This window comes from Rhinoderma darwinii, chromosome 5 (genome assembly GCF_050947455.1).
Source record: "Rhinoderma darwinii isolate aRhiDar2 chromosome 5, aRhiDar2.hap1, whole genome shotgun sequence".
Classification (NCBI taxonomy): domain Eukaryota; kingdom Metazoa; phylum Chordata; class Amphibia; order Anura; family Rhinodermatidae; genus Rhinoderma; species Rhinoderma darwinii.
The window spans coordinates 127,942,368-127,956,290 of NC_134691.1; the positions used below are offsets into that span (position 1 = coordinate 127,942,368).

At 39.2% G+C, this 13,923-nt stretch overlaps 1 protein-coding gene across 2 annotated transcripts in view; it reads left to right on the forward strand.

Moving 5' to 3' along the window:
- The window catches only part of ZNF407 (zinc finger protein 407), a 499,483-nt gene that overhangs the window by 185,027 nt on the left and 300,533 nt on the right, over positions 1-13,923 (forward strand). For both annotated transcript variants that reach the window (XM_075826495.1, XM_075826496.1), the window contains exon 4: positions 6,128-6,202. In XM_075826495.1, coding sequence (XP_075682610.1) covers positions 6,128-6,202 — 75 coding nt within the window. The remainder of the gene's footprint in view (positions 1-6,127; positions 6,203-13,923) is intronic.

Consider the following 13,923-nt stretch of genomic DNA (forward strand, 5'->3'; position numbering starts at 1 on the left):
GGCAGTAATGAACTCAGGCACAGCCCCCAAGGCTAAAGAAATAGAAGGCCCTCTTTCACGATATACGTCTGTGGCAGAAGGTTTTTGCCTGCCCATACATATTATTTCAAGTGGTGCCATTAAGTATTGTGTTATGAGGAAGACCATAGAAGTCAAGGATGTTCAGATACACCGTTAGTAACACAATGGGTTAACAAGGACACGTCTGCTCTCCTTACATGTACTTTTTAATAAATGCTTATATTTACTACATATTTAATAATGGTGTAGCATCTTTTCTTAGAAATGTACATTGCACTGTTCCTCTGTTATTCCTCCTGGTAATGTATGAATAAAATTGAGACATTTCCATTGCCAGTAGGGTGTGTCCCTACACAGTCTGACACGGTCGGCACTGATTTGATTAGGGACCCGAGTATATAGGGACACGCCCCATCTGCTAGGGGATTGGTAACACCCAGTTGTCAATTTATTTATAAATTTCCAGGAGGAATAACAGAGGAACATCACAATGCAGAGTTCTAAGAAAGGATATTTCAGCATTGCCTTTTCGTGGCAAGTATTTACTAAAACCTCTCAAATTTTGAATTCGGAAAAGAGGGACATTTTAAGCCACGCCCCTAACCACGCCCAATATCCCGCATAAACAAATCAAATCACGGCCAGATCCTTCTGCAAATAACAAGCACACATTCTCACTGCGGATCTCTAGACTGTCTTGATAACACAGATATTATGGATCCGGTTATATCGTCTTTATATTACTTTTCCTATCTTGGGTATAACATTTGCTCATCACGGCAGCAGCTACAGGGCAAACCAAAAGGCTAAGAACAATGAAAGTCAAGAGGGAGACCCTGTGGTTGATGACTTTTCAATTGACAGGTAGCAGAGTTACATAATGGGGATTTTTTTTTTCCAGTTGTGTAACTCTGCTACTGGTCAATGGAAAAATCATCCACCAGAGCCCTCATGTAGATAGCTTCAGATACAGCCCCCCTGTAGATAGCTCCACACACAGCCCCCCTGTAGATAGCTCCACACACAGCCCCCCTGTAGATAGCTTCCCGCACAGCCCCCCCTGTAGATAGCTCCACACAGCCCCCCTGTAGATAGCTCCACACAGCCCCCTGTACATAGTGCCACAAACAGCCCCCCCTGTAGATAACGCCGCACACAGCCCCCATGTACATAACTCCGCACACAGCCCCCCTGTAGATAGCGCAACGCAACCTCTTATACTTTGTGCCACAATGCTGCCAGAGCGGAGAGCGGTAGAGGTAGCCTACTGCTGCCACTCTCCGCTCTGCTTTGACGTCACTCACCATCAGAAGAATGCAGGAGTCTTGCGGCAGTGTTCTCACTGGTGTCGATGCCGGCCCGGAAGTGGACCAGTCCAGTCACCTGACCTGTCACCTGACCGGTGTGGACCGCCGCAAGACTCCTGCCTTCTTCTGATCGCTCGTATGACGTCTCTGACGCTCGTATATCTTGAGCTGCTCTTCATTGAGTTCAAAGAAGAACGGCTCAAATTACGTGGCAAAGAAGTGCCCTGCACTTCTTTGCCGAGGCAGTCAATTTACGCGTCGTCGTTTGACAGTTGTCAAACGACGACGTGTAAATTACAGGTCGTCTGCACAATACGTCGGCAAACCCATTCAAATGAATGGGCAGATGTTTGCCGACGTATTGTAGCCCTATTTTCAGGCGTAAAACTAGGCATAATACGCCTCGTTTACGCCTGAAAATAGGTCGTGTGAACCCAGCCTAAACATTAAGACAGTATATATAACAAAACCATACTGATATACATTCAAGTCTGACACTTTTAAAAAGATTTCTATTGATCAATTGCCAGTGTGTGTGTGTGTGTGTGTGTGTGTGTATATATATATATATATATATGTGTGTATATATATATATATATATATATATATATACACACACACACACACTATATTACTAGCAAAGCTTATTATTCGGTCATTACTATGATGCCCATAGTATTCTTTATTTTTATTTTTTCATTAAGAGAAAATGTCTCGCTGGCAAGGAGGAAACCGTTTGGCATTAAGCTGGTAAAGCCATGGTTTTGAATTGAATGCTGTCTGCATTCCATAATTCAACTGTGTCCATTATATGCAAAGTGTCCAGATGAATTCAGTGTTTAATGTTAAAAATCTTCTAACATGCCAGTTTGATTTGTATCCCTTCATATCACTGCATGCTAATTAAAATCATATTTCTGCATATTTCATGCCTTTCGTGTACATATGCAAATGGAATCCCATTGCCTTTCAGCAATTAGTAATTAAGTTTATGAAGGACAGCTGTAATACATAATTAACAAAAATGTTTGCGAGTCCTTTTCACACTGGAAGTTGTAACAGAAACATTTGCTTATCAAGTGAGCAATTTGGATTTTTTTTCCTTGCATTTGCAGCATATCTAAATTGTCAGCCTCCATCATCCCGCAACATAATTAAAAGCTCCGCTCATAACAGCGCAGACATCATACCATGAATAAAGGCTTCCTCCTCTTCTGCCGGCTTCAGCCACCATCACATTTGCGCTGGACACGACATTTCCTTTATCATTAAAATTCTCTTTTGAAAGTGTTTATGTTGTGTTTTAATCAAGCTGGTATTCCAGAAATTGAAAATAAAAAAAAATATTGTATGTCTATAACTTCAGCCCAAAAAAATCTTTATATAGTTTACAGCCTTTTTATATGTTCTGGTAGAAAATAGTTTTATTTTTCTAGCCTTATAGAATTGTGTCTTGAAAGCTTGTAACCTGTAGGGCTTTCTAACTATTCACATGGTAAGTAAATGTTGGTTTGATGGTTTTTTGTCCTTTGGAACACCTACCGATTGCTAGAATAAGGACCCCCATCCCAATTTCTACCTCAGATGGATGGACAAGGAGGGGAAAAGTTGTATGGCGTGATCATTTAATAGGCTCACAGTTCAACTTATTAAATGAACAGCCGAGCATGTGTGACAAATGTTAACCCCTTCCCGCCGCAGCCCTTTTTCAGATTAGATTTTTGTTTTTTCCTCCCCACCTTCCAAAAGCCATAACTTTTTTATTTTTTCGTCGATCTAGTCCTATGAGGGCTTGATTTTGCGGGACGAGTTGTAGTTTTTCGTACCATATAATGTACTAGGAAACATGAAAAAAAATATTTGTGGGGTAGAACATGAAAATAAATGAGATTCCTCCATTGTTTTTTGCGCGTCGTTTTTATGGAATTCACTGTGCAATTAAAACAACATGTTAACTTTATTCTGTGGGTCAATACGATTATGGCGATACCAAATATATATGGTTTTTAGTTTTAGTATATAGTTTTTTTTTCTATATTTTACTACTTTTACAAGTAAAAACCGAAGTGCAAAAAATTAAATTAATTTTGTGTTGCCAAATTCTGAGAGCCATAACTTTTTTTTATTTTTCCGTCGATTAAGTGGTATGAGGGCTTATTTTTTGCGGGATAAGCTGTAGTTTTTAATGATACCATTTTGGGGTACATGCGACGTTTTTATCACTTTTTATTTCATTTTTTGTGGGAGATTAAGTGACCGAAAAACAGTGATTATGGCATTTACATTTTTTTTTTTTACGGCGTTCACCGTGCGGGTTAAATAATGATATATTGTAATAGTTCAGACTTTTATAGATGCGGCGATACCCATTATGTTTATTTATTTACTATGCTCTAGGGGGAATTGTGAATAGGGTTTTTTTTTTTTTACTTTTAATATATATATTTTTTTAATTAAAAAAAACCTTTGTATTACTTTTTTTTATTAGTCCCCCTAGGGGACTTCAACCAGCAATCGTTAGATCGCTTGCACTATATACTGCAATACTAATGTTTTGCAGTATATCGTGATTCTGACAGGCTTCTATTAAGCCCTGCTGGAGGCAGAGCTTTATAGGAGCACAAAGATGGCGGACCTGGGGGCCTTCATTAGGCCCCCAGGCAGCCATCGCTACCCCGCGATTGCATTGCGGGGGGCGCGATGAGCTGTTAGAGGGGGTCGCCCCCTCTTTCTAACGATTTAACCGCCGCGGTCGCTATTGACTGCGGCATTTAACAAGTTAAACAAGCGGGTTCGCGCGCGATCCCGCTCGTTGACATCGTATGGAGCGGGTTCACTCCGTGAGTCCGTTCCATACTTCCCCTGCCCGACTTTGGCGTATGGATACGTCAAATGTCAGGAAGGGGTTAATATATTGTATTTATAGATATAAACACTGATGTGTAAGAAATACATGGGACTAACAGTCTTGTGGTTGGATAGTCAAGGCAGGCTATATACATTACAATCTGGTTAAATGCCAAACAGCCAAATCTTTAGAGAGGATTGGTCACTCATTTATTAATGCCCAATCTCCTAGCTAATCTAATAGGCACTGTCACACTGATAATGCTAGTGAAAATTGTGTCCCAAAAAGTTTATTGTTTTAAAAGTCATGAACTTTTTTCTAAATATACAAATGAGGCCATACCAGATAAGTGGGTGTCAAATCCAGCGATTCTCCTGAGGTGGAGCTACCTCACAGCCTCTGACGCTGTCCTATCAGTTGCTTCACACAGTGTGAGAAACTAAGGCTGGAGGGTAGGATGGATCACTTCAAAGAGCCATATCTACGGCTATTTTTCATATGGCACCAGGATCACAGTTCTAGCTGTGAAACAACCGGAGATATCACCAGTTGAAAACACAGTCAGGAATGGAAGCTGTATACTATATGATCACGCTGTGTTGCGGGGCAGGGAAGGGGGAGAAGCTCTATGACAATTGGACCGCGTCATACAGAAAACATTACACCGCCCAGAGGGAAAAGTAAAAGTTACTTCCCATTTGACAAGTATAGCCAAATTAGAATATTTAGAAAAATGCTCATAACTTTGCAAATAATAAAAGTTTTTGAAAAATTTTTACACTGCATCATAGCGCCTTCTAGATTAGTTAGGAGATAGGGCATTAATAAACTAGTGACAGAGCCTCTAAAATAATACAGCAATTCTGATCGTATTCTGAACATGTGCAATCGTTTAAAGTCAGCAATCTTTTTTTTTTGGTGACAATAAGTTTTGCTCATTCACTAAAAAAAAAAAAAAGTGATAGTGAAGCCTAAAGGAATAAAAAAAACATAAAAAAAACCTAACAGATGGGGCAACAATAAAACTACACATTTTGGACCCACCCAGTGTAAAACCCCCTTAAGAATATCCCATCAATGTAAGATTTCACAAAAAAATTCTAACCGAACAAAACATTTCTCATATATTAGCAATGCAGAATTAGAACAATAATTATTTTTTATGTACTTAAAGGGATATCCGCTTTTTTGTATTGAGTTGTGGCAGACATATTCGTTGTGGCTTTTGCATTCGCTTCTCCGCATCTGAAGGTCACTTTGTTGTTGATTTAACATGCTGAAGGAATAAAAGTTTTTTAGAAGCTAATCCAGAGGTGACAACCATTATAAGTGCCCTTCTTGTCACTTTTGCAAAAATGGTCACAACAACAACAACAAAAAAGCCAATATCTCTGCAAATAAAATAAATATTATGGCCAAACTTTGACTGCAGCTCTAATTTTTTACTTACTAATATATGACCATTTTACATTTGGGTAGAAATCGTATTTAAGAAAAATGGATCCGTGTGTCACGGAATTTTGTCTGTGTGTGTAACATTGTTCCTTCTAGTATAAATCTAGTATTTATTTTTTTCGTTATTGTGTATTCCCTGGTCTGATTTGAAATGTGCATTAACTGTTCTAGAGATACGTTATATACAACTGTACTTTTGTGTCACTCAGAACATCACGGATTATCTTCGTAAAAACTATTGCAACACAAATATTAACTGGCTAGAACTCTATTGTTTTGTAATGCTGAAATATACTCGGCTGCTGTCCTGTTTGACGTCAAGTGTTTTGTTGAAATATATAAATAGAACAGTGAAGTCCTATATCAAAACTTGTTTTACATTGTTAGCATTTCTAGAATATCTTATCTCCCATTTATTTGGTTAAACAGACATTTTTTTATATATAGTTTAGATTTGGAAATTGTATATCATCTATTTTTTTTTCTTTTGTTTCAGTGTCGCTTTTGTTATGAGAAAACATCTAAACACCCATTTATTGGGCAAGCATGGAGTTGGAACACCAAAGGAAAGGTAAGTTACACCTGGAAAGGACTGTTTATGACCCAAAGTCTATCTGCTGGATGTATTAGTATACTAAAGGATTTTGTTTCTTTAATCTGACATTATAGGTACCAGTTCATGACTACTTGAAAAATAATATATAAAGCCTTTTAAAGGAGTTTTCCAGTTCCTAAAAATGTATGTGCTATCCTCAGGATAGGCCATCAATAGCTGATTGTTTGGGGTCCGACTCCCACGACCCCCGCCGATCAGCTGCTTTGAAAGGGTTGCAGCGCTCGTACGAGTGCTGCTTCCCCTTCATTTCTACTTTCTCACTGTAAATCGTCGACACTGACGTAGCGGTGATTCACCGGTATTGCTGAAAAGGCTGCAAATAGCCCATCAATTTTTGGGGACTGGAAAACTCTGTTAACCTCCTAAAATTTTGGATTCAAATTTTACTGTCTATTCAAAATGTTCAGGAGCTGTATTTCATGTTCCATTTTTTAACATGTATATATGAATGAAGCATATCTTCTATACAGTTTATTATCTTGGTGACCATGGCCTCAACCACAGCCTTTGGAGAAGAATACTCCAATATATACTTATAATTGTGTCAAACGGTTAACGTGTAGGCCTGGGTGGTCTAAGACCAATGCAGGGTAGTAGTGGCAAAATAAAGTCCTTCATCAGGCCAATGTTGGAGTCGCACACAACCACAGCAGACAAACAACGTTCTTAAACGTTACCACTTCCACTGTGTTCAGGCAGGCAGTGATGGCTGGCTCAATACTTAGTGGGACATGGTCACGGGCACTCCTCCCTGATACACGGGTAACGTCCTCTTTAAATCATAGGTCCTTGCTTGACCTCACTTGCTTACTGGCAGGAATGCTTCTGCCACAGTCACCCGCCAATATCTCTGTCTCACTCGGGCACCCGACCGACCGTATTCCACAACACATGGGGAGGCTCTTGCCCTTCACCCACTGATTCTGCTGTCACTTTCTTTGGGATAAACACTGCTGGGGAGGTAATAGTAGTAAGCATATCAAAATATGGCATATTTAAGGGAACAGTGCCCGTTTTCTTGGCACACACATTTGGCACCTTACACAACATAAATATATAATTCAATAAAATAAAACTGGGGACCCTTTCAGGATGGGGGTCTATCCCACATTCTTAAAAAAAACATAGAATTGCAACTTTTATGTATATTACAGTGGTGTGTATTCATTCTAGTCTTTTAGCTGGGCTCACTGCCCGATAGGATGAATGAGATATTGTATGTATGTATTTAGATAGGAAGTCCTACAACAGAAACCATAAGCTTTATTGCTGGGAAGAGTGTATTTTCACTATACTTATCAAACACGCAATAAGCAAATTTATCCCATAAAATCTTCCGGTTAAAATTGGACCTCAGACTTCTCAAAAGAACAAGTGTTCCTCCTTCTCTTGTCCCATGTGTTTCATCAGGGATGTAACAAGTTATCATAAGGCCCTACAGCAAAACTTGGAATGGGCTTGATATTTTGGTCTGCACTTCACCCTCAAGTGCAGATGGGCCCCCTTCGTTACTGGGCCCCATAGCAGCAGCTATGCCTGCTACGCTGCTAGTTAACCATGATGTTAGTGTTTTCTTATAGTAAAACTGTATTTTACCCCTTTTATTGATATAGTTTAAAAGGCTGCTGAAGGCTGGAAACTTCTTCATCAGCAAACTGAACGTTCATTTTTCTGCAAATTGAGTTATTTCTTTCTTACCTGTTTAAAACATTAATGTACTGGCTGGAATAGTGCAAGCTTGCGACATTCTAATCTCTCCAGGACAATCTAATCTGTTTACTTTTGTGCGCTTTAGATTTGACTCTGTTCTCTGATAGGTTGCATGTTACAGCAAATTATGATAGAAGCTAGCTAAATAGGTTGTGGCAATTAAATTAATAATGCATTTACTTTGCGACTATTTAGACTTGGTGCTTTGACTGATATATGCAAAAATGGTAATTTATTAAAAGCAAATTCATGTAATTGTACTGCTGAGTTTGATGGACCAAAAAAAGTTGTCAGCATTACTATCATCAAAAAAACAAAAATGAAAGAAGTTCTTACATTTTGAAGTTAGAGCAGCGTTTTATTTCTGATGGCAAAGATACTGACAGCATAGCAAACAAAAACAACTTGTTTCTAGAACATTCCAGGCATATAGGAATTCTGCATCTCTTCTCAGCTACTTTCCATATTCCTTTTAATATTGCTCTATTTTTCATGATGCCCTGATAAGTACATCACTCATGTTGCAATTCACAAGATTGGTATCAAACAATTGTGATGAGTACTTTCAGACGATGGCAAGATGTGTGCCAGAAAGGCAGATTGTGCTGAAACGGAATATATCAGCAACTACTCAGTGTTTTTCCAGTGGTAGAAAGTTAACTCGTCTGTATCAGGAAGCCGCCGATGCTATCTTCCATAGGCACCCTACTAACTTTTAAGGTTTATTTCTGCCATCAATAATGGAGTACATTTAGCACAATAACTTTTAAGGAATCTTACATTTTAATCTAAAGCAAAACATTACCGACCTAAAGGTCAATGATCCCTCTAAATACTGGTATGGCTTTTTAAAACACTTACATTTAAAGGGGTTTTCTGGGAATACACACACCATTAAATTGTGATGATGGAAATCAGACTTTCAGGACCCCTGCAAAGTAAGAAAACAAAGAGACTATGTGAGCATTGGCCCCGTCAGTGTTTATCCTGGTACAGCAGCGGGTTCGTAAGTGTCTGTGCCTGTCAGTGCATCCTAGGCATCTGTTTGTTCGGCTGATCGGTGGGAATCATGAGGTTCAGACCCCCACCGATCACACATTGATGGCCTATCTCAAGGATTGGCCATCAATGTGTTTTCCCAGAAATGTTTTAGAATTTAAATTTGGATGGGGTGATATTCACCATGCAACCATGCAGCATGATGTAAAGTGATGGGAGTGTAGGGAATACAAAACTCACTAGAACCAAAAGTATCTTTATCAAAATGACCAAACTGCTAGAGGGATATACAATTTCTTATGTTTTTTGTTTTTTTATAAAGTGGATGTAAGGCTATGTTCACACGGGGTATTTTGCCGAGTTTTTTGACGCGGAAACCGCTTCGCAAAACTCGGCAAAAACGGCCCGAGAACGCCTCCCATTGATTTCAATGGGAGGCGTCGGCGTCTTTTTCCCGCGAGCAGTAAAACTGCCTCGCGGGAAAAAGAAGCGACATGTCCTATCTTCGGGCGCTTCCGCCTCTGACCTCCCATTGACTTCAATGGGAGGCAGGAGAAAGGGTATTTCTCGCTGTTTTATGCCCGCGGCGCTCAATGGCCGCGGGCGAAAAACGGCGCGATAATCGCCGCGAAAATCGGCGTGCAGGGAGAGGAATATCTGCCTCAAAGTTCCAAACGTAATTTTGAGGCAGATATTCCTCCCCCAAAATACTCCGTGTGAACATAGCCTAAATGCGGAACTTCATTTTAAAAACTTAAAATGTAACACAGTCTGCAAGTGTAAACATACTTATTCAAGCAGTTTTTTAAGCTGCCATACACATTAGACAAAAGACGGCAGATTCCGGCGATTTCAGCGGAGTCCTGACAGTCTCCTTGACAGCTTATGTTGGAAGGAAAAGGAATCAGGCATGTTGGATTTCTACATGCCGATCCTTTTTTTTCCCCACAAGAGTTAAGTCTTTGCTAGAGGGGACTGGCAGCTTATTCCCCTCTCACCATTGAAATAAACATGGTTATGGTGAAATTGACTTCAGAGGATAAAAAAAATGTGATATGTAGATGATGTTAAGATCATTGTGATAAAGAAATGGTCTACAGGGAAGTAGGTACTGAATCCTAAGTGTTGAAGAGCTGATAGATTCCTAGTAAGATCTTATTTTTTGAGTTTTTGTCATTGTATAAACTCACAGACTTAGGCTATGTAAACCTTTAAGCGCATTTATATATATATATATATATATATATATATATATATATATATATATATATATAACAACGCATTAGGGGATTTTAGACAATTTTTTTTAATTGTTTCATATTACAAAAAAAATATTACTCTTTGAGATACAGCTTCTATGTATCCTGGATACATAGAAGCTGCATCTTGCGCTCAAACCCGAATCCGTCTGGTTTAGCGGTGACAGTGGGTCCAGTGTGTCTCTGACATGCAGGATCCAGCTGTTATTGATCATATCTAAGTTCATAACTTATATGTGAATGAAAACAGGTGTATTTTTTTTAAAATAAACACCAATTAAAAAGTTGTCTAAAATCCTCTAATACGTTGTTTTATTTAAAAAAAAATGTGCTCAAAGGTTTACATAGCCGTTAATGCTCGTTCCTCATAAGTCATATCAATAAGTGTATGTTCACACGCAGTAGCAAAATACGTCTGAAAATACGGAGCTGTTTTCGCCTGAAAACAGCTCCTGATTTTCAGACGTTTTTTAACAACTCGCGTTTTTTGCTGCGTATTTTACGGACGTTATTGGAGCTGTTTTTCTATGGAGTCAATGAAAAATGGCTCCAAAAGCGTCCCAAGAAGTGACATGCACTTCTTTGACACGGGCGTCTTTTTACGCGCCGTCTTTTGACAGCGACGCGTAAAATTACACCTCGTGGGAACAGAACATCGTAAATCCCATTGAAAGCAATGGGCAGATGTTTGTAGGCAGAATGGAGCCGTTTTTTCAGGCGTAATTGGAGGCGTAAAACGACCGAATTACGTCTGAAAACAGTGCGTGTGAACATACCCTAATAGTATAGCAGCAGAAACTCTCACCAATCTCAAGATGAAGTAAGTTCCAGTCCTCATGTTGATTGAAGTAAACTGAGGGGAAATGTGCACATATAGCCACCTCTCAAAGAGACCTCGAAGTGAGAGCACCTGCGGATTTATGTATCGCCTCCTCCATAATTCTGATATTTGGTTTGATATGAAATTGAAATCTCAGCCGAATGTGCACTATTCTCCTTTTTAGTGTCAAAAACATTTGATTATTAAAAAATAAGTTAGAACCTTCTGTCGCCCCATTGTCATAACTGGTTTGCAGCAATCAACCTCGCCCCAAATTACCGGTGAACATCGGTGCTACTTCCATCATTGTTTGTAGTACATCACGTGCACATGGCTGCTTCTTTTCTTCATAGAGATTTATGATCTCTGTGAAGGAATGGGTTAGCTGGAAGATGGAAACAAATGCCTGTGTACTTGAGGCCTAAACAGCAGTTCCTCTCCCTTATCATATAGTCTTATAACATGGATACACCAAGAGATGATGTACATGCATGTAATTCATTAACAGTTAGATTCTGTCAATGTAAAGCTGTGGAATTATGCTTTTTCGTTTTGTTAAAAATAATCTCCCCCGTAAAATAAAAAAAATTTTTTTTGTATGATGTGTTTTAACTTTCCCTTTAGCCATTTTAGAGTTGTCATTCTAGATTGCCAAAGTTAAAAGACACTAATGGCAGCCATAACATGCCCATAGGTACATTCTTCCAATGACCTGAGGGTTGCTCACCGCTAGGGTTGGTCCTCTGTCCAGGAGACCCTGGTGAGCACCTTCAATCTGTTTAGTGCCTTTCCCCCTAGAGTCCATATTCAGCTATTAGTACACAATATAAAAAACAACATTTATATACTTGTCAAACCTTTTAAAGAGGACCTGTTGCTTCTCCTGGCAGGTCTATTTGAGTAAATACTTGTATTCACATGAAATAACAATTCTGAAACATATTTTCTCAGAACACTGTTGAGCTATTCATCTGTTGTTCCTCCTAGAAATCGATGAATAAATTGACAACTGGGTGTTACCATTCCCCTTGACAAAGGGACGTGTCCCTACAATCTCACTCTGTCAGCACTGATTGGTCATTGTCAGTCTGTATATGGACACACCCCCAACTGGTAACACCCGGTTGTCAATTTATTCATACATTTCTAGCAGGAATAACAGAGGAAAGGCACAAAACACACTAGAACCAAAAGTATCTTTATCAAAATGACCAAACTACTAGAGGGATATACAATTTCTTATGGTTTTTTTTTAAAGTGAATCTAAAACATAGAGTTCTAAGAGAGGATTCTGATTCTCCAAAATTGTTATTTCACGGGGAATACAGTTATTTACTCAAACAGACCACTCAGGAGAGGTGACAGGTCCACTTTAAGTAATTTGATGTATGAATTTGAAGAAGTTGAGGAGAAGGGTATCAAACCTAAAGTCCAACAGCTGACTCAGAACAGGTTAAATGTACAAATCTAGCCGTGGAGGTTGACTATGGCCAAGTACCTATTTTGAAGTTTGTTTTTTGTCCCCATAAAAATTCATAGAAATCAGTCCTTTGAACATTGGAAGAAACATGGGTCAAGGTGTTGTGAAAGTCATCTGCCAATGGTTTTCGAGTAAATGTTCGATTTCATTGGTATTCGAATCATTTACAAGGTCATACATTGTAGATAAATAAAGCAGCAACCTCATACAAGGCACAGCTGATATCATGGGTAGAATTGAAATAAAAGGGAGAAGTGGCACCGTAGGGTGACAGAACAAGGTTTACCTTTTGTATCCAGCTGTTTGTTTTCTACTTGCTGTGACCCAGCAGAATACAAAAGATCATTTATTCTAGGATCGTAAACCAATATATGTGAGTGTAAATAAATGGCAAGAACATAATTTATTCAGGTTTTCCCCTAGTCTGCTGTAAATCTTGTGGTGTTAGTTTAAGTGTATAAACAGCCTGTGCAGATGGGTGGCCCAGTCGGTCCTGACTGCTGCTACTGCTGCTGTTTAGATTAGGAGGAAGCCTTTGACTTTCTTCTTATTGATTTTACAAGTGAATATTTTTGGACATTTTAAGTCTGGCAAAGTTTCTTAACTTCCGTGTTTCCTGTTTATTATCATAATGCATGGGATACAGTAAAAGACTAAAATACATCAGAACAGCATGCAGCTGAAATGCTGCGGATATCTGCAGAAAGTATGGATGTATAAGCGCCCTGTCTGTAACCCTCCCCTACTCACTAAACATCTGAACTGGCATTCTGTACAAAGTTTCCCATAAACTGTATTTTTCGTTTTGTCATTATTGTATAAAGTCTGTTGATGGCACACACGCATTACGTCATTGTCTTATTGTCTGGGTAAAGAACATTTGTGGCCAAACCAAGAATTAAAGGAAAGGTTCATTTTTAACACTCTATGACAACAAGGCATCCAGTAACTTAGAGATTTCCATTTATCTGACTTACGCTCACGCTTCTCCCATTTACATTGGTAAGGATGTAATGAGCATGCTCGCTGTCCACCACTGATGCAATCTTATATCTGAATTTTAATAACATGTCAGAAGCTAGTTATAGGCACGCATACACTTTTAAATTCTTTAAAGGGTAATTCCACTTGTGATCTGCTGCCGGACCTGACATCGGGCGTTGAGAGATGTTCCTGCATGCTAGAGCGTACACGTACAACACCTGGTGGCTACTTTGCTCAGATCCTATTATTTAGAATTAGACCCGTGCACTATACTCAATGGACGTCTTATGGTTGCCACGGCAACTGTACCACCCAGCGTTCAATAGCATCTCTCCATGGCCGATGTCTGGTGGGGCGGGAAATCACAAGTTGAGGTACAATTTTTAACAGGTTGTACAGGATTAGAAAACTTGGCTGATTTTTT